This window comes from Pogona vitticeps, chromosome 3 (genome assembly GCF_051106095.1).
Source record: "Pogona vitticeps strain Pit_001003342236 chromosome 3, PviZW2.1, whole genome shotgun sequence".
NCBI lineage: Eukaryota > Metazoa > Chordata > Lepidosauria > Squamata > Agamidae > Pogona > Pogona vitticeps.
The window spans coordinates 212,622,304-212,642,843 of record NC_135785.1 but is presented as its reverse complement, the minus strand read 5'-3'; the positions used below and the strand labels follow the sequence as shown (position 1 = coordinate 212,642,843).

Below are 20,540 nucleotides of genomic sequence, written 5' to 3'. Positions count from 1 at the left end.
CACTAAAGTATTCCCATCAGCCACGTGCTTCTCAAGGACCAAGGTAATTAAGCTTTTAATGCACACCTTGCTGGACTGCAAACCTCCCTTGCTGTGATGCAGACATTCTGCTGGGAATATCCCACTCCAAATTGCCCCAGTCTTTCCATTTTTAAGCAGTGTTGCAGAAACTATGTTGAAACCAATCTTTCTGAATCAAAGCTTAATTTTAAAAAGCAATGGTATAATGTATTTCAAAAGGTGGATTGTACTGATTTTCTTCATCTGTGCATCCTCTTTATTTTGATATGTTAACTTCTGAGGGGAAAAGAGTGGTAGATAAAGGGACTAAAACTAAGGCATCAGCAGTTTTCTACAAGGTGGGTGCTCTGACATATACGTATTTCTGAATAGGAAGTCAATTAGGTTAAGGTAGGGCTGCCTAGCTTGAGCTCTGCAGATGAGTCTCATCAAAGTGTGATCAAATCTGAATCCAGGCTATTGTTTCATTCCTGCTTCAGTTTAAAAAAAGGCACGTTGGAAACATGCCAAGCAGTAAATCAAGTGAGGAGTCATCCCAGGTTGCTTTGTAGGATTGCAATCTGTCCACAGGCTTTCCTGTGCACTTGTCTATTGCAAAAAGGCATATCTGTAAACAGTACTGAGGTGAGAGTAGGCAAATAAAGAGCATGGGTGAAGACACAGCACAGTCATCAAATTAGTAAGCCTCTGGATGCTGCAATATTTTTAGATGATATGTTATGAATAGAAATTTGCTGCACCAACAGAACTATTCTTAAACATTAACATAAAATGAAGAATTTGCAACACAGCTGATAAGTGCTCTATTTTCTGTGTCATTGTTGGTATGCTTAAAACATTTATTAAGCTTAAAATTATTTGTAAACTCTTTTTTTTTACCATACACTGCATAAACATTTTGTTCTATCGAGCTTTAGGCAAATACTCTACCTAAGTGAATATTAAATAAATATTGGATGAATGATGGAACAATGTGAGTCTGTGCATGCCTGAATGGAGTATTTCTACATAAGAGGTAGGGCAAAAGACCATTGTTATATCTGTATTGTCTATATCAGGACTGCAGGAAATGTGTAGCCCTTCCAGGGTTCCTGCACTACAATGCTCTTCAGCTTAGCCAGCATGACCAGTAGTGAGGAATGATGGGAACCAAAGTTTCACCTCACAGGCCTATCGTTTTCCCACCCCTGGTAAACAGTGACCGGCAGTGGCACTGCAGTGTTTCAGACATGGGTTTTCCCCCTAGTTTTTTGGGACCTTTTGCAAACAAAACATGCACTGTGCAACTATAGCCTTTTCTTGTTTCTCATGTTATACAAGAACATGTTATGCAATGTATGTATCTGTACCCAGGCTTACCTGAGTCATAATCCTTTTTCTTTCAAATCAGGCAAAATAGTTATGGATATGCATGCAATCCTATATTCACAATGTATCAGAGGTGCATGTCGCAACCATGAACACAAGATACAGTGTTGCCTCGCTAGACGATGATAATCCGTTCCACTGAAATAGCTGTTTAGCGAAATCATTGTCTAGCAAAAAGCATTTCCCTATTGGAATGCATTGAAACCTGTTTAATGCATTCCAATGGGGAAGAATCGTTGTTGTCTAGTGAAGATCGGCCCTAGGAAAGCCACTTTATGAACCGCCGATCAGCTATTTAAATCGCTGTCTTGTGAAGCTTAGGTCCCAAAAACATCCGTTTTGCGAGCGCGGAGGGAGCTGTCAAAATCGTTGTCTAGCAGAAATTGGTTTGCGAAGCAGGGACCAAACATTGTCCAGTGAAGCTCCCCCATAGGAATCACTGTTTTGTGAATCGCTATAGAGATTGCAAAAAGTCAATGTCTAGCGAAAAAACTGTCATGCAGGGTAACTGTCTAGCGAGGCACCGCTGACAAGTTTCAGTACTTTTAAATATAATGCAAAGCATGCGAAAGCTTTGGATGTCATTCAAAAGTTTAGCAACATCAATCTTTTTAAAGATTTGTGGACTGAATACCGTAACAGCAAGCTAGGTCACTAGGTTATACAGTCACAACAAAACAAGGGCAGAAACTTTTAGAAACTATTTTTTGTTTGTGGCAAAGTGAGCAGTAAAGGAGAATAATACTTTTATTTTAAATAACAGCTTGATTATCCGATAGATAGAGCATATAGCTCCAGTGGCTGGGATTGCATGCAATGCTCCACTTCATTAAGAACATACTATGTCATGACTCAGTAGCGTCTGATTTCTCCCTTGTGTTTTATTTTGATGCTAGACAGGCGAACTTTTCCCCCTTAGTGCTTGACTGTTGACACATCAAAATACCATCATGATTAACCACACTGTGTCCTGCCTGCCTGTTTCTGAAATGACTTTTTCCGCTATGTTTCTATCCTTTTGCTAAGAGAGTTGTTGGTTGCTTTGAAATAAAGAATTAGACAAGACAGCTACACAGAACATTTAGCGAGATATGGGGCTGAAATCCCACATCAGTCTTGGCAGCTGTGATAATGATGTATAATTTAATTGAAGCTATACTGTGTTCCTTAGTAGCACTTCAAACCTTTCCCCTTGTTTATGCATTATTCAGACTAATGGCAACCCTGAAATAGAAAAAGCTTCTTATCTCTTAAAACTTTTATTGCACAGAGTTCAAAATGCACAGTGCTGAGTGCAGGTCTTGAGGTTTAATGCAGAGTGAGGGGATGTTGTTTTAAGGCCATTTTAGCATTACTATCCTGACAGAAAGACGGACATGATTAGATACATTCTGTTCTGGGAAAGCAGCGTTATTTCTGAATTTGGGCTTGTGTATTACCATGCCACAGATAGTGTTCCCTATGACATTCAGTATAAAGGCTTCTATAGTGAATGCTTCCACTCCATCAAATGGTTTGGAAATAGGGCATCATTTAACATGTTAACAGGTTACTCCATTAGCTGGAGTGGTATCATTAGAGTTACTTCCATAACTGCTTTTGTGTCATTTTGGGTAATGACTACATCTCTGAGCATGGTAGTAAAGTATATTGTATGGCAAGGAATGCCTGATAGCATACTGCACTGCTGACACACAGCAGGGGAACTGTGGCATGATGTGTTGTTGATGTGGAGATATGGAGCTGGCAAAAATACCCCACCTAGATTAAATATCAATTCTATGGATTCTTTCACCAGATAACTAAAGGGAACAGTAGAAAACGAGATTCAGGGAAAGTAGGAAGAACAAATCCAAAGGAAAAGAACTAAATAGAAAATTTCATGTAACTGAAAACACAGCATACAAGAAGGGATGCCACAAGGAAAGTGAATTCATGTTCCAGTTTTGCACTGAACTGGCACATCCTATGCACCAAGCAATCACAGTCACACAAATACTTCATGACTAGCAATTATGCCCAAAGTTTGATCTTCTTTCTTTCTTTCTTTCTTTCTTTCTTTCTTTCTTTCTTTCTTTCTTTCTTTCTTTCTTTCTTTCTTTCTTTCTTTCTTTCTTTCTTTCTTTCTTTCTTTCTTTCTTTCTTTCCTCAATTTGACAAACTCTGCTCTACTTTCTAAAACTCTGTGCTCCCTGGCCTGTGTTGGTCGAACAGACCAAAAGCCTCCTGTTTTTCGCTTGGCCCTGAAATCAGTTCCCACAATTTCTCTCCTGCCCCTTCTTAGCATTGTTTTTTTAAAAACTATTACATATTCTTCCCAATTTCAATTATGTTTTTGCTACTAGTATACATCCTTGCTTGCCTTGCCCACATGTCCCCTTTCTGGCAAGGATGGTGCAAAATTAAGATGCCTGGTGTTGGATTTCAGAGTTTGAAGCAGTTGATGGGCTATGTGTGTGTGTTAACAATCTCTGTGTGTTAACAATCTCTGTGTTAACAATCTCCATTACCCAGTCCTTCTTTTCTGACCATGTAAGTTTGCTCTGCTTTGCTTTTCAAAGGGAAGGGAAGCTAGAGATATTTTTGAACAAATCCCAGCATCGGGGGTGGGGAGACCTGTTGCTTTTAGTTAAAGGCAAGGAATCTTGCAGGACTTTAAAACTCCTCCTTGGGATATCTAATGTTCATATAATATATAAACTAACAAGAATGAGAAAGCTGCAGCTGATTTAGCTGCATGCTCAAAAATGTCCCATGTCTAGCATTGTGGTACATGGCAGTGGGAAGTGACAATAAAAAAGAAATGGTGGATACAATTCAGAGAAAATTTTGCAAAATGGCCTTCCTTTCGTTAGGGAGTAGGGGTGAGAAAATGCTCCCAAATTTCTCTCACATGTGTCTTGTGTGACTTGAGTCTATTTGCAGCCTATTTGAAACAAAACAGGCAGAGGGAACATGACTTTTCTTTCATTCTTTTTAAACTGAGATTTAGTCACTAAAATTATTCTAGAAAATTACATTCATATCCCTTCTGGTGTTGGTCCAGAATACTGTATGTTAAAAATTCAAGACTGATAGATAGGATGGCTTTTTTATGACCAGAATTTGTACTACAAGATGGGCAAAGTGAAATTATTGTGCTCACTGTTAGAGAAAGAGGTGGAAAAGAGCAATACAGATACTGAAAACGCATGCATAATACATGATATTAGCCAATATTCTCAGTGCATCTGTTTCCTTCTGCAAAAAGCCTAGCTTTTTATAGCACAGGTAAGCATTTCCAATGGAGACAGTACAGAGACGGTTTTAAAAGTGAGTTTATAAAATGAATCTAAACACAAAATGATGATAAAGAGATAACATACTACATTTTATAATATTATAAAGGTAGAAGATTTGATTCACACTGTTAACTTCAGATGGTGGATCAATAATTTCCTCTTCCTTATTCCACATTAAGTTGTCTCTAGAACAGTATGTTGTCCATCTCCTTCTGATTCCATAAACAACTCATCACAATGTCTATTTTATGTGGAGTAGCTTTGGAATATCATACTATCTGTTATTATATGGGTTTGTCCACCCCCTAGTCATATGTTTCACTGGGATCTATGAGTGAACCTTTCAGTGGCTGAGTTGAGGCTTTGTAAATGCTGTACAAGAGAGGCACAGCAGATTCCCCTACTGGCCTTTTCTGAGTTGATGGAAATCCTACCTTTCGTCCTATGAGGAAGCATCCCCATTGTGATTGGTTGAAGTGGGGAGTCCTGACTACAATACTGGGCATAAGACTAGCTCATAAGACTTGTGACCCTTCTTACACAGGGTCCCCCCCCCCAATGTATGGATATGTACAAACTTTCCTGTAGGAATATAATAAGTATTGGACAGGTTGTTTTTGGTTTTATCTTTTTAAGATCATGTTGACTTTTGGCATTCCATCTTCACAACTAATCTCTCCATGACCCCCACAGAGACCAGGAGATATCCTGAAGCAGCAGCAAGGAGAAGTGCTGAGGTCTGGTTTGTTTGTTTGGTCCATCAGTTTCTCTTCTTGCTGATTTCCTTTCCAAGGTTAAGTTTGACAGCCATGCAGGGTTTGTGCCTGCCTTCATCAGTTTCAGGCCCTTATACTAGTCAGTTTCAAATGCTTGCATCAGTGAATTGAAACTGACCAGTTCAAGTGCCTGAATTGGACAAGAGCTACAAAGGGATCCTGTGGAGGATAATATTTCAGGAACAAGCAATGCAGGGCTGTCAAACTTAATCTTCCTGCACAGTATTTAGGGAATTGTGCACAGGATTCATGGAAATCAACTGAGGACATTTTGCTAACTGAAAAAGTTCTAAAGGGAGGGAAGAAAAAAAAAGGGCAAAAAGTTCCATAGAACGTTGAAGGACTGAGAAGCATCTAAACTCACCCTTTCTCCCTAGTATCAAATAGTAATGCTGTTCAATTTAGTAGTGATATTTATTCTTGTTCCAAAACTGCAAGTTAAACATTAAAATGGGAAATAGGACAAACCTCTACAAGGAAACATCCTGCAGTCTAGCAGTCCAATCTGATATAAACTTCTAAGGCCTGTTCACTTTGAATTATGCAACATGGGAACAGAGATAGCTGTCACCACTTTTTTCAAAGAAAAAATTATGAGTCTCCAGATGCGAAGTTCCTATGTTTATAGAGACCTTCCATGAAAGCAAGAACTCCAGTTTTCAGGGTTCCTTCCTTACGTAGGAAGCCTCAGTACAAGCAAATACAGACACATTTATCTAGGAAAGCAACAGTAGAGGCAACACGGGTAAAACTTGAAAAAGGCTCTGGTACTCTTTCCTCTAGATATACATACATCCAACATGTAGGTAAATGTCAACCACATGATACTGATGCTAAAAGAACCTCAGTAGAATTCTCTGAAACAATAACAAACATACACACCCACCTCTGACACAGAATATTTGGACACGGCAAGTAAATGCAGCTATTTTGATAAAAAATGACTAAAGATATTGTAATAAGTGGCTTATAGAAGATAATTTCAAATGTGCACTTTGTACACATGAAGAAAATTAATTTGCAACTGGAAGACACTGTTCAAACAAAATTAAAACTGTTACACAAACTGATGGAGAATTAGAAACATTTATAATGTGGAACTCACTCTGCACCCTGCCTATGGCTGTATTCTTTGTTCGAAATAGCTCTTTACTCTTCCATGAGTAAACATCAGAAACAATCATGACAAAAATTGAAATGTGCAATGATAATAATGTTATTACAAGGTCATGTGGTAGTGGCATACTTTTGAATATGCCATCCAAAACAACAGAATTCACTGAATGAAAAAAATGGCATTCTTTAATCAAATGTATGCACACTTGTCATTCTATCAGTTTCAAACAGAGAATTATGTCTTATATTACATTTGCTGACTGAAATCCTGTCTGTGTAATGTACACCACAAAAGGCTGATGATGTCATCAAGCAGGATGACTTCTTTGGGAAACTAAGCATTTCCTACTTCTTTCCCAATACATCAAGTGGTCCTGTTTAATCCTTTTCACCATCAGGGCCATAGGACAGAAGGAGAAAGTATCTAAAATAGACACTGCCAGTAAAGTAATAACCTTACTGAAAAGTGTACAAAAACAGAATTTCAGCTCGTATGTAGTGAAATGGACATTGTGATTGAATAGATGGACCACCACTTGTTATCACGTGTTAATTGAAAAAAATGCATACAAACTGAAATGCTCATGGATTTCATGGTGAATACAACTGTCCATTGTCCACTGAGAATGAGGTTTGTTTGTTTTCTTAAGATATGGAGGTCACTATTCTAGCATATTTTGAAGTGCAGGTTTTCCTTACGATTGCTCCCAATGCTGACCTCTACAGTGAAGCCTAAAAGACCCCCCAACAACTTTGCAGACTAACAAGGATCACTCACAGCAACATACTGCATTTGGGGAAATACGTTGCATACCCTGCTACTGAGAGCATTGTAGCTGAGCTCAGCATCAACAGGGAAGGTGATGGAGAGACACATGTTATCATTATTCTTGCTAACAAAAAAGTCCCAGGACCCTGCCATTAGGAGAGACAAAGCTCCACAACACCTGGCTCTACTATACAGCGTCGTGTTTGCTTTCACAAAACTACATGAGAGTTACTGAAATGTTCCAATTAACAAAAGTCTTCTTTTATACAAAATTGGGTTATATTGACTACAATAAATTGTGAATCATAGGCACTTGCTCTTATGAATTACTTGGCAATTCAGCTGGATTTTCAGACAACTCTGGTCTACTCTACTACTCTATTAATTTGTAATTGAATATGTTGTTCTATTAACATACCCAGTCACAAAAGAGTAGAATCTTCATTTATTACATTAGGCCCAGGTTTTGGGGACGAAGCACATCCTGCCTTTAATTGGCTTTTCCAGTACCTACTGCTACCAAAGCTTGGAAAAATTACATTTCCTATAATTTCCTGGCTAGCAAAAGTGATGATGGTTCTAGAAGATGTCCCCTAAAACAACAGTAGCTCTGGCTGTTGTTGCTCTCCTCTGTTGGTGATACCAACTGCACACTTAAACCTCTTCCTTCAGAGCAATGACATGTGAGTGTTTGTAGCTTTATTTGACAGTGGCAGTTTAAAGCTGGGAGCTAACCAACTGCTGTAACTGCTCACTACTCAGTGCTGCTGCTGAATAAATCTATGACTGCAAGGGGAAGCTAGTAGATGCAACAGTGGTGCCCTCAAGAAGCTTTAATTGGGCCTGTTGATATTAGGTCTGCATAGACTCATGATGTTTTTTGAGGCATAGCACAATTTACTGAAATTGCTGCAAATTGAAACCATAATAACTTTCCAAATTATAGCTAAATTATAAGCTAAAACTTTATAAGGCCAATGCTTGTTACCAGTAAGTAACAAGAACTAGCCTCTTGGTAATATCTTCCATAAATGTACATGGAAGAGAATTCAAAATATGATCAGGTAATTAGAAAATAAATTGTATTCTCAGGAAGAACTATTAATACAAAGGAAAAATGAAAGCTTCAGAAAGCAAAATTAGCAAAACATTATTTTGGAGACATTCTTAGCAAATTAATTTTCATAGAAAGTCAATAAAATTGGCAATAACTCAGCACCAGAGTTCAGAGTCCTAAACTGATTGTTCAGATGATTCCTGACTTTGCACACATTGGCACTGTCAATGTTTGTTTAGTGGGTTCCAGAATATTTGAGGCATTCCTTTCAGACATGCATATTATTGCAAATACAAAAGCCACAAGACTGTTCCTTCACCACTACCCTGCACACAAAAATGTTGTGCTTTCCAACCCATCATTTGTTACAGCATCTTTATTTTTTGCAGCGGGGGAATGTCTTTTGAAGGCCTGTTATTTTAAATATCTTACTGGAGAAAACACATTTCACACATTAACGTATGCATGGTGTGATGCATGTCATATGTTTAATCCTTCAATACACTTCAGAATAATTCACAGAGCTGAACTGTAAGATCCAACAGCCATTTCTTGGATTTCATGCTATGTACAATTACACTGTATATACAATATTCAATTGTCACCCAAACATCTTCCCCTCTCATTTGCAATTCCTGATGTGAGGAGAGGAACCATGGCCTTTGGATATCATAAGAAACTTTACTTGCATTCCACTATCAGGCATTTGGTGGGGATTCTGTTCAGCACCAGTGGAGTGGAAAGCTCCAGCATCATTGTAATGTGAGATCTCCCTGCCTGAGTTGCTATTGCACAATGAGAAATTGCCCAGATATACTAGATACCTCCTTGTACATGTAGAAATAAGGTCAAATAACTCATGTGATGATAATTGTATCAGTGGTCTAGCTAAAGGGGATTGTGGTCTCTATATCAAGGTGCTTCATTATGAACGACTTTTATTCCATTCCAACAACTCTGACCAAACTATGAAACTAAAATGGTCCAAAAACTACCACAAGGAACAGGGTTTTTTATATAAAATAGCCTTATCGGGTTATGCTTTATTAATTGGACTTCACTGCAAATAGAGTTCCATTTTATGGTTTCAGGAAGAAATCCAGCAATACTTGTTTCAAACCACATGGTTTCTTCTACCACATTTAAAAGCCCTCATCTAATTCATTCAGATATATTGAATTAAGGCTAGGCTCTTCCACATCCTCAGAGATCCATTACCCAGAATGTTTGGATCCTTGCTCATGACAGAAGTGCTCACACAGTTCAACAGTTTTCTTAAGCCATTATCCTGGCAACACTTTAGCTGAGATGAATGAGAACAATATTACTTCATGCCAACTTAGCACAGCATTCTTTGTTCCTAATTTAACTGGTAAGAACTATCTATGGAAATTGTCTACAAGTTGTATATTAATCAGAAATGGTATTTTATAATGAAATGATGGGTAAAAGCATCTTCATTTCATACAGATGATGAAATAAGATATTTCTTTTCAGGACTAAACAGTTGAGATCAAATTTCTCTCCCCCTTTTTCTTCAAAGAAATGTAAAGAGGCTTTTCCTGGAGGTGTGTCCAAATGACTTTTAAAAGATATAATGTTCTCCTTAAGTCCTTATCAGATAATGCTTTGAAATCTTAAAAGTCTAAAATCAATGGTATTTAGCAGCCAATGGACCTGGCATTGAAGAATTTCCATTGAAGAAAAATGATGGAAACCAAAACATCTGCGTATCTTTCTCAGGCATTTCAATACTTACATAAGATAGTTCATCAGCTGGAATCTCTGATCTCTTAGAACATTTAACAGGCAATTTCCATGTGTTCACTCTATTTGTAGTACTAATTAAGAAACTTTGGTTTTGCCTGCTGATTCTCTAATGCTGATAATACTTCACAACGGTTTCAAAGCTTGTTTCTTCACATTTATTTTCCCCATAATGAATTCGCTCAGCTTCTAATTTAAGTATTCTGTTCCCCATTGGAAAATTACAAATCTAATTTCTGCCAAGTAGTTTCCAATACAAAAGCATTGCAAGCAAAAAGGCAATGAGGGAATCAACTGAAGTTGCCAGTAGAAGTGAAACTATGGGCAGATCCCATTAGGGCAATTAGTAACCCATCAGATCCTGTGTTGCACTGATTAAATTATTATATGTAAACTTTTGATTCCAGAAGGAAAACATTAAAGCACTGGTTCACAATATATACATAAAGTAGGAATCAAGATCACAATGTTAGAGAACTATATGAATAGAAGAGCTCTCCTTAAAGTTTTGACTGTAGACTATGATCGGGGGGAGGAAACAGTCAGTTTAATAGGAAGCACAGCTTGCCCACTAAGGCAGGCAATCAATGGCAGCAAAAATTATGAAGACATCCCATGCTGTCTACACACTGTTCTTTGAGTCCATACATATGCCAAAGACAGTCCCCCCCCCAAGACTTTCACTGTAGGCATTCTATGGTGTGGGAATACTATCCTAACTATCCCAAGATAAAACAGTAGTAGGCTTTGTTATTTTTGAAAAACAACCATGCAGTCTCAAGCTATTCAGCAGCTTCTGAAAAGCAGCACATGCTAAGTGAATGTAAATTTATTATCAATAGTGTCAAAGCCTTTGCAGAAACAAATCTTTTAATGCTAATATTTAGAGCTGCATCTATATATATAAGAAGAGCCTCGTGGCGCAGTGGTTAAACCGCTGTACTGCAGCCAAAACTGTGCTCACGACCTGGGGTTCAATCCCAGGTAGCGGCTCAAGGTTGACTCAGCCTTCTATCCTTCCGAGGTTGGTAAAATGAGTACCCAGCTTGCTGGGGGGGGGGGGAATATGTAGCATGCACGATTAACTTGTAAACCGCCCAGAGAGTGCTTGAAGCGCTATGGGTTGGTATATAAGCAGCACACTTTGCTTTATATATGCACTATGTACATGGATGTATACTGTCATCATTCTTGTTAGGTGGCATCCCTGCAGCTCCTACCCTATATTTAGCCATTGCTAAAGTTCCTTTACTGAGACGTGGTGGCGCTGTGGGCTAAACCGCAGAAGCCTTTGTGTGCTGCAGGGTCAGAAGACCAAGCAGTCGTAAGATCGAATCCACGCGACGGAGTGAGCTCCCGTTGCTTGTCCCAGCTCCCGCCAACCTAGCGGTTCAAAAGCATGCAAATGCGAGTAGATAAATAGGTACCATCTCGGTGGGAAGGTAAACAGCGTTCCGTGTCTAAATCACACTGGCCATGTGACCACGGAAAGATTGTCTTCGGACAAAACGCTGGCTCTATGGCTTGAAGAGCGGGATGAGCGCCGCCCCCTAGAGTCGGACACGACTGGACAAAAATTGTCAAGGGGAACCTTTTTTTGATCACTGGTTCTCAGAGGAAATCTTTTTAGTGACTTTCTGAGATGCAGGAGACTGCACTGATTCTCCTTACAGGTTGTGCCCTTATGCATTGTTGCCATTTCCACTACCACCGCTGGCAAAATCCCAGGAATGCTGGTCCAAAATATGGTGTGTAGCAAGAGTACATGCCTTGTTTCTCAAAAAAAAAAATCATTCTCATTTCCCTCTGGGGAGTGAAGTTCTGCTGCGAAACATGGTCTGTATTCTCCACAAACCCTATCTCTCAGAAAATCAGTGGTACTTTGGCAACAATGTCATAGGCACCTTTTGTGGAAACAGGAATGGGGAGGTTGGAAAAAAGGCCTGGGAAGGGGGAAAACATAGCTTGTGCCACATATTATCTCAACAGCCTACATATTCTATCCCAGTTTCCTTAAGCTGGCCCTCCACTCCCAACATCACCCAATTCATATGATGAGCTACAAGAATATGCCAGCCAATCTGAGCAAACTGACTGGGCAACTCAGTGACATGTAGTCCACAGAAGTAACTTCTAACAATTTACCTCTGGAGAAAGCAGGAAGATACTTATTACGTAGTCTTCTGCCAATACTCCAAGAGCTTAAAATATATATGCATTTACAAATATTTCAAAATCTTTGAAATAATCCTATGTCCTTCAAAAATGCAAATAAGGTTTCAATAGTTATATTGTTTGAGAGGCGCCCAAAATACTGTTATTTGGTATATATGTTTGAAAAAATAATAATAAAGATATTGGGAGAGAAATGGTATTAGCAAAGCTTTCCAGTTTGAAGTAAACCAAGAAGGAGGCTTAATCCTCTTTCTTGTGCTTTTTGTTCTCTGTGTTATAAAACCTTCTTAAAATTTTTATCATAGTGTTATTTTGGCTCAAAGGGAAAAAGAAAATCCAGCTGATTGTAATTCCAGGTTTTACTTTTAGGCACTGTTTCATCTCCAGTGTTTGACTACAAAACTCAAAGCATCCAAGTTAAATACTTTAAAATGTCACTCTGAACTATAAAATATTTTTGTTTGTGTACAACAGAAAAACATAAGCCAAAAATTCAGGATACAAAGGGCTATATATGTTTTCTGAATGCTTTCAGTTTGTCAGTCATTCTTTATCTTTATATTTCCTCTCTGAACAACCTGCTTCTGAATTCCAGAGTAGGCTTTCAACCATGTGTGAGAAACTGCCACTAGAAGGGTGGAAAAAGACAAACTTTCCTTTTGCCTGTGTGGAAGTTCTGGGCATGCATCCTTCTAGGATCATGAAAAGGTCATTGGCAACTACTGGCCTGCTTCTGTTGACCGGAAAAGAGAATTATTATGAACTCAGATGGAACGCAGACTATATGCGAAGGGGAACTCTGATAAAAGTCAATGGATCAGCACTGGATGATACTTTATTGCACCAATAAAAAATAACTTTTGAAGATGAGTGTTCAGGTCCTTGGGGACCTCTTCCTCTGACTTCTCATTAGAGAACTGGAAATTGAGAGAACAGAAAAGTCCTAATATCATTCTGGCTACATCTGAAATAAATAAATAAAACACTGACATCATGATGATTTTAATTTATTTTATAGTCACCATGATTTTAGAACAACTTCTCTTTCTTACCCTGCTCTCTGTAATGACCAACAGTTGGAGGACTTGAAAGATCACATTTTAATAGCATTGTAGTACTCCAGTAAGATACTGCTTAACCTTGATTCCCGAAATGAGCCCTTTCAACCACGTGGAGTTCTGTAACCATTTTCACTCCAGTATATGTGAAGTGAATATGAGCATATGAGGTTACACCTACTTTGTACACCATCCACATTGATATGAGGAAGTGAGGAGAGGAGGGGCCAAACTTGGAATCCTTCTAAATACTTGCAAAAGTTTCATAAATATATGCAATAAAAACTTTGGATCAACTTTCTGCATTATTTTCCAACGCTCTGTGATTGGAAAGCCCTGATAAAATTATTTTCTAGGGAGAAATTAGGGTTATTAATCATACACAATCCTTCTAAATCACCACAAAGGAATGTGAAGACCCAAATTTGTTTTGGGGGTAAAACAGATTATTTTTACTTCACTGTGGATGAATCTCAAATCTATCCATCTTGAACTGGGATTCATCCAAATCAAATTCACAACCTACAGCTGTGTCTGGGAGCAATCTGGTATTAGAATTCTTGCTTATCTTCAATCATTCATAGATTTGCTTTTCATATGTCATTCTTCTCATGATTGGCTGGATTAATTAGTTAACAAATGATGAATGAAAACACCTGTACACGATTAGAAATATTCATGCAAGTGTATGTGCACACTGCCCATGCACTGATTTTTATTTTTTGTTTTTTTAATTTTAACTGTGGATTTTGGAAGTATCTGACTGTCCAGAGTTGCTAACAATTGCCCCAAAGCAGAAAGCACTACAATAAGAGTAATAAGTGGGTGGGAATGAACCTCAGGATAGTTAAGACATTAGAAAAGACTTCCCCATGCACTGCTAGATAATATGAACTGTGTTTTTGAGGTTGGATAAGTATGTATACATGTAGATATTCAAGAAAAAATAAAATAAATAATAGAGAGGTGGTCATACTGTCAGAAGAAAAGATATTGTGAAATATCAGCCTTAAACATGAATAGAGATATCTTACAAGCGAGTGATTTCTTGTCTAAAGAAGTATTAATGCTATCCTTTAAAAAAAGAGAAAATGCAGAATATTACTTGAAAGAGGCCAGAGGATACACTGCAGATGTGACTTGCTGACTTCATTCTGGAGTACCCACATTCTTATTTAGCTTCAGTTCAAGAGACAGGTCTAGCCCTGCTTTTAGAGACAGGTCTAGCCCTGCTTTTAACCATTGTTTTCTTGTTTTGTATACACAATGAATGAAGCAGTCCAAGAAGAGCAGTCAATTGCTTCTAGGATTTGCAGCCTGAAAAAGTAACTTTTCCAAGGTCTCTCTACAAATGATACATGAAGCTTTTTTAACTCTAATCTGCTTTTCATACATGCATTAACTATGCATGTTGAACAAATATTAAAGTGAACATCTTACCATCTTTATTATAACAATGGATTTTTTAAATTCAGCATATATGTGGTTCTCAAAGACAACTGATGGGACCAGTTGTCTGTAGTTGTCCAGTCTTCTTGTGACATTTGATAGTTTGGCTTTTATGTTCACATGCTACGATTATCCTCCTGAATATCATAATATCCCTCACATATGCATGCATATAAAATGATAAGGGATAAAGTTCACATGATTAAAACTATGCAAAATGCCAGTATTTCAACGATTTTCAAGATCTCTTCATCATAATGAAAATAACATATGGAGGTTAATTTCAACAGAGTTTCTTAAAATAATTCAATAATCTGTAAGTGCATTGTGATAACATGAAAAAAAAGACATTCCCGCTCAAGTTGCTAACTTTTTCCTTGCTTTAATATGAAGAAGGGCCTATTGACTGGAAGATGCTTGATGACTTGACAAAAACTTTCTGTATTCTTTATATCATGTATAGGTTGGTAGACATGCACCTGAACAGGTCATATGACATAATAAACTTAATAATTTGTTTGAAAGGATTTTTCCATGTAAGGTCCATTATGTCACATTGTTTGTTCCAATGTTATCTTAACAGCTGAGGAGCTCTTCTCACCACTCTTGCAACAGTTCACATGGGAGGACTTGTGACTCCTAGATGTCATATCTAATCGTTGCTCTTCCAACCTGCATACCATCCTATGTTTGTCAGCATAGTTAATCTCTGTCCAGCTTCTCTATGGAAAGCAGATATGGTAAGTAAGGTGATGCCACAACTTCCTCCAGTATCAGCAAACCCTTAGTTTTTTTCCTGGAACACTTTCAAGCATTGTCCATCAGTGCAATTAACATAATTTTAAGTGTCTCCTTTCATTGTTCAACTATTTCACTCAATTGGCTACATTGGTACCTGCTTAAATATATTCATGTAACAATCCTATTCATAAATTCGTATTTATACTTCTTACAGGACACAGAGAACTCGCAGCTTATAATTATACTAAATGCACTGTTAAGGTTGTGTGCATCTGTGTAGTCCTTCTCAGTGCTAATTCTCTATAGAGAAACAATAGAAGATTTGAAGGACCTCTCTTTCAATCAGTCAATCCATGATATTCAAAACCTGAAACATTTGGTACTTTACATGTGTTCCTGTTTTATAGCACCCTTAATAACAGAGCATGCAGGGACTTACAGAGATATAAAGAGCTAATACAAAAGACGTAAAGAGTGAACCAAACAAACAAAAGTGGGAGAGCTTCATTGTAACCCATGGCACTCTAAAGAGTTGAACATGGCCTGTGAAAAAGGTGAGCCCCTGAATATCTCATGTACCACAGTTCACTGAATTTCTACAGCCTTACAGCAACACCCCAGGAAAGATAAGGTCCAGGGGAATATCTAAATATCAAATTTCCTTCTACTCCAGCATCTGTTGTATGAATCTAATATAAATCATTATAGTTCTCTACAGAGGACCAAGATGAGCTTCGGAGACCATATAGGTCTCCAGAACATATGTTTATGACAAAATGTTAAATAGCATTATAATAAAAGGAAGGCATTTGGTTCCCCATCTGAAGAGCATAGGCACCTTTTACTTCCCAAAGTACATATCACAGCTCCTGGTCATGACATTTGTTCAGCACAAAAATGACCACACACATGCATAATGTGGCATGAGTGCGAGCATTCAATGACTAGAGCTCCTCCTCTGAACATATGTTCTTGTAAGCTGTGCAGGAGTGAATGAGTGCTATGTCTCCCACTTAGCCATATCCATTAATGAACACTAGGAGAGGGGTTGACTCTTATCAGCCACATGAGCAACTCGCAACTAAGGAGTGCTATTGCCTGTTGTGCTGAATGAAAGAGCTGTGACAGTGCACTTCTTTTTGAAAGCAGCCTTAGAGTTGTCAGAAAGCTGTGCATGTTTCTAGTTTGGCCAGCACAATAGCTTTAGGCCTGTGCCCAGACACATGTTCACACCACATACCACTATAAGTGGTTATCCCCTCTTCCCAGTAGTAACTGCTTAATAGTGTCAGTAAGGCAGGAAAACATGTGCTCCTGCATGGGTCTTTACCACACATGAGCATGGGAGGAAGATGCATCTCAAGAAGGACCATGGTATGTGCCTGACAGAATATTCTGTAAATAAAGCAAGAGAACTTAAGAGATGCACAATCTGCTGACTAACTTAGGCTTTACACATTTCAAGCTAATTTCCTGCCGGAGCCTTTCCCTTGAAGGTACAGCATGTGGATGGTTTGTAAAGTCTTTCATGCCATGAAAGGAAGGTGGAGGAGGAGGAAGGATGGAATGGAAGTCTCCTGCTGAGATGTTGCAATGAATTATTAAAACTTATTCTTAATGTTGATGTTACTCTTTAACCTCAGATCACAACACTGACAGAAGAGGAAAATGCAAAGGGCTATTAAAGCAGAGATCAACTTGAGAGGAACACAAATCATGGGGAGCAGCCAATCAACAATGTCAGGAAACAACCAGGGGGAGGAAGGCGGGAAGAGACAAATACATGCTATGATCTGTTATGGCCACCTTTTCCAAACAAGTTGGCATTGATACATACAAGGCTACTTGTTTATCACCTTTTTCTATCCTGTATTTGTCAGTTAGAAAAGATTATCTCAGGAATCAAAAGTGAACTTGGAAAAAAGGGATATTTTGTGAAAGGTACAGAGCACAGGTAGCATAAATATCTCCCCAAGTTTATGAGCATGGAAAGAAATAGACTGCAGCCTTCAGAAGCCGTAAATGGGTTTCCCCCCTTCCTAGCACAGCAAAAAGAAATTCAATAAAGTTAATACAATTTACCTTTATTAACATATCAACACTAATCCAGTCAGCCAGCCCATTAGTGATGCAGGCACTGCATTGCCATAACAGTCATAATGTCAAAAATATCTGTCCAATAATTTCATACTGTGTACTAACACTGTTGTATGGCAAACAGGTTTTGTTGTTCTACAAAACAGGTCACTGTCAGGAGGGAGTGCCTTTACAGAAAACACAGCTACAATCATCTGTACCCTTCCATCTTCTCTCCCCCACCAACCTTGCCAAAAGTCTCCATTCTGAAATAAACAGCCAGTGCTTATAGAATCTGGAGTACACTAATTTCCAAATCACCTGTTCATATCTTTAATTTCCAGATATTCCAAGAGCTCTCATGCACACTTGCTATTGTTTAAATCAACAGCTTCTTTCTGGAAATAAAAGCTTTTCACAGAAACATCTATAGGCAACATATCAAATTCGGTTTCATTTCAGTTTAGAATTTCTGTCCAAGATAGTGAGTAATTAAGACTTCGATCCTTTCACAGGAACATGTTTATTGTCCAGAGGTCAAATATGAACCCTGCTTGTTTTCAATCAACACCCCTTATAAAACTTTTATCACTTACCCCCCTTCCAGTGTTTGCCTTTGGTCCTACTTAGCTTGCTGAGAGTCGGTCCAGAGAAGAGCAGCATCAAAATGAAAAGAAGTTCAAGCACTGTAATTTCCCTCCGTCTTTCTGATGATAGCATTTCCACAAGTTATTTTCCACAGTCTTCTCCCCTTACATCTTTTCCCTCACTTTCTCCATTCGCTGTTTGCTTAGGAAGGAATCATTCATCACTGAAAAATCAGGACAAGAAGCAGGTTTGCCATTCTGAAGTAATATCTAGTGAAATAGCCCTGAGGAACGCCACATTTCTCTCACATCCAGCTTCTCCCCCCCACGCACACACACCATGCAGCCAGTGCTGCTGTTGCTGCTGCTGCTGCTGCTGCTACAGGAGCTATAAAAGAATTTCTTGCTCCTCACTTCGGCTTCACTGGGAATATATCCCTCAGCTTTCAGTGTGAGCGTGATTGAAAATGATAAAAACAGTAATGCCTGTGTCCAGCAGAAAAGAGAAAAGATGTCAGATTTGTAGGGGGCCGAGAGGAAGAGAAGAAGAAAAAAGAGCGAGAACAGATGAGAAGCAGTTGTACTGACAGCTTTAAGCCTGGCTGTCTGATCCTAATAGCCGTGCAACCAACCAAATTGCTCTTTTAAGAGTAATAAGGCTTCAGTGAAAGCTGGTGTCACTGCCACTTGGGTAGGTAACGCCAGGCTTGAAAATCACCAGGAAAAAAAACCTGTTTGAGATAACAACTCTCCCAGTCCCAATTCAGGATGTTGAGGGCTGAGTAGAAGAATACTGTATGCACAGAGTGTGTTTAATCTCTATTGTGTGCTGGAAAATTTCCTGCTTCAGACTGTATAAATGCCTAAGACTTAAAACTGCATGCTAGCAGTGTTTTGCTCCATTTATTGTAAGCATTTACGTAGAAGATTTAATCTTTGTTGCACTAATTATTCATAGATGTATCTGAAATATTTATGAGACAGAAAGCACAAGCTTATGGATTTTGAAAAAAAAAGAAAGTAAAGAACACACATGCGCACACGTTCGCACATGTACAGAGAGATAAGCACACGTGCCACCCTGTTGGTTCTGCAATAATACCAACCTAGCTGCTAAGATTCTGTTGCGCTTATTTTATGTTCTGATATGGCTGGCCTCCGCGATCTTATGTAGTTTGTACTATGGGAGAACTTTCTAAAGAATAGCTGCCTGGGTTCATATAGTTAGGGAGAAATCACCAAAGAAAATTTTTTTAAAAAAACACATAGAGATACACTCTTCACTCATTGCTTTCTTGCCAAATAATCCCTGCTGGTTTATTCAGGAGTCATGTTGTTTGAGTCCTTATCTCCAGAATCCACAGAACCGGAACTTTTCATGAAATATTTTTGCTTCCAAAATTTGCTTATGTGTGCATTTTTTTTGAGGTTGTGTTTCTGTATGTTAATTTGTATAGGGTAGATGTTTTCTATTTTATGATCAATAGCCACACATTTGAGACTAAAGCTTCAGGGAATGAAAAAAAAATTCCATAAACTCCCATGGTTCCTCATAATACTGCAGTCATAAGTCTAACTCAGCAGCAACCTTATAGATATTAAATTATACTTAAATGTGCACCATCACATCATATAGAAAGCAATACATGATGGCTGAGAGGAGTCCCCGTTTTAGAAATGACCTTCTCAGAAGCCAATGGAAAGATTTCTTTGCATAGTCCAAATGAGAAAGACAATGCAATGTCCCCACAGATGCATGGGGCTATTGTAACAGTGTGTCACTGAAACAGACATCATATGTCGTCCTCCCATGGCCACCAAATGGGTTGCAGGTAAGAGCTGTGGATGATATGCACCCTAGTAGAGATACACAGTAAGGCTGCAATCCAGCATCCCTCTGATTTAATACATTTAACAATGAATCCCCCAATAATAAAGAGCCAATGCAATAGGACAGAAGTCATGTGTACACAATACAAAATATGACTCCTATAAATCACAATCAGGAATTTGAGATCTACCTTCCAAATCTGTGCTGATCTTCAAAGACAAAAATACTAATACATTGTATGTTTGCTCTGTTCAAGCATTTGTCCAGTGCTGGCTCAAGATATCTTGCTACCTGAGGTAGGGGAAATCACTGTGCATGCTACCTAATATGAGCCACATTATTTTGTCATCTGAAGCAGAAAATCCCACAAGCATGTCTCTTCTTTCCTGGTGTATAAATACAAAAATAATGAATTTAATGACTAACTATTCACTGCCACTTCAAAAATCAGTTGCCCAAGGCAACTTC

The 20,540-nt window shown here is 38.5% G+C and overlaps 1 protein-coding gene across 18 annotated transcripts in view; it reads right to left on the bottom strand.

Annotated features, from left to right (window-relative positions):
- Positions 1–20,540, bottom strand: part of ROBO2 (roundabout guidance receptor 2) — a 1,246,783-nt gene that overhangs the window by 961,747 nt on the left and 264,496 nt on the right. For 16 of the 18 annotated variants that reach the window (XM_072994034.2, XM_078388985.1, XM_072994039.2 and 13 more), the window contains exon 1: positions 18,251–19,134. The exons of the other annotated variants lie outside the window; for them this stretch is intronic. In XM_072994034.2, coding sequence (XP_072850135.2) covers positions 18,251–18,374 — 124 coding nt within the window. In that variant the 5' untranslated portion in view covers positions 18,375–19,134. Of the gene's footprint in view, positions 1–18,250; positions 19,135–20,540 lie in introns of those variants that run through there. 18 annotated transcript variants of the gene reach the window in all.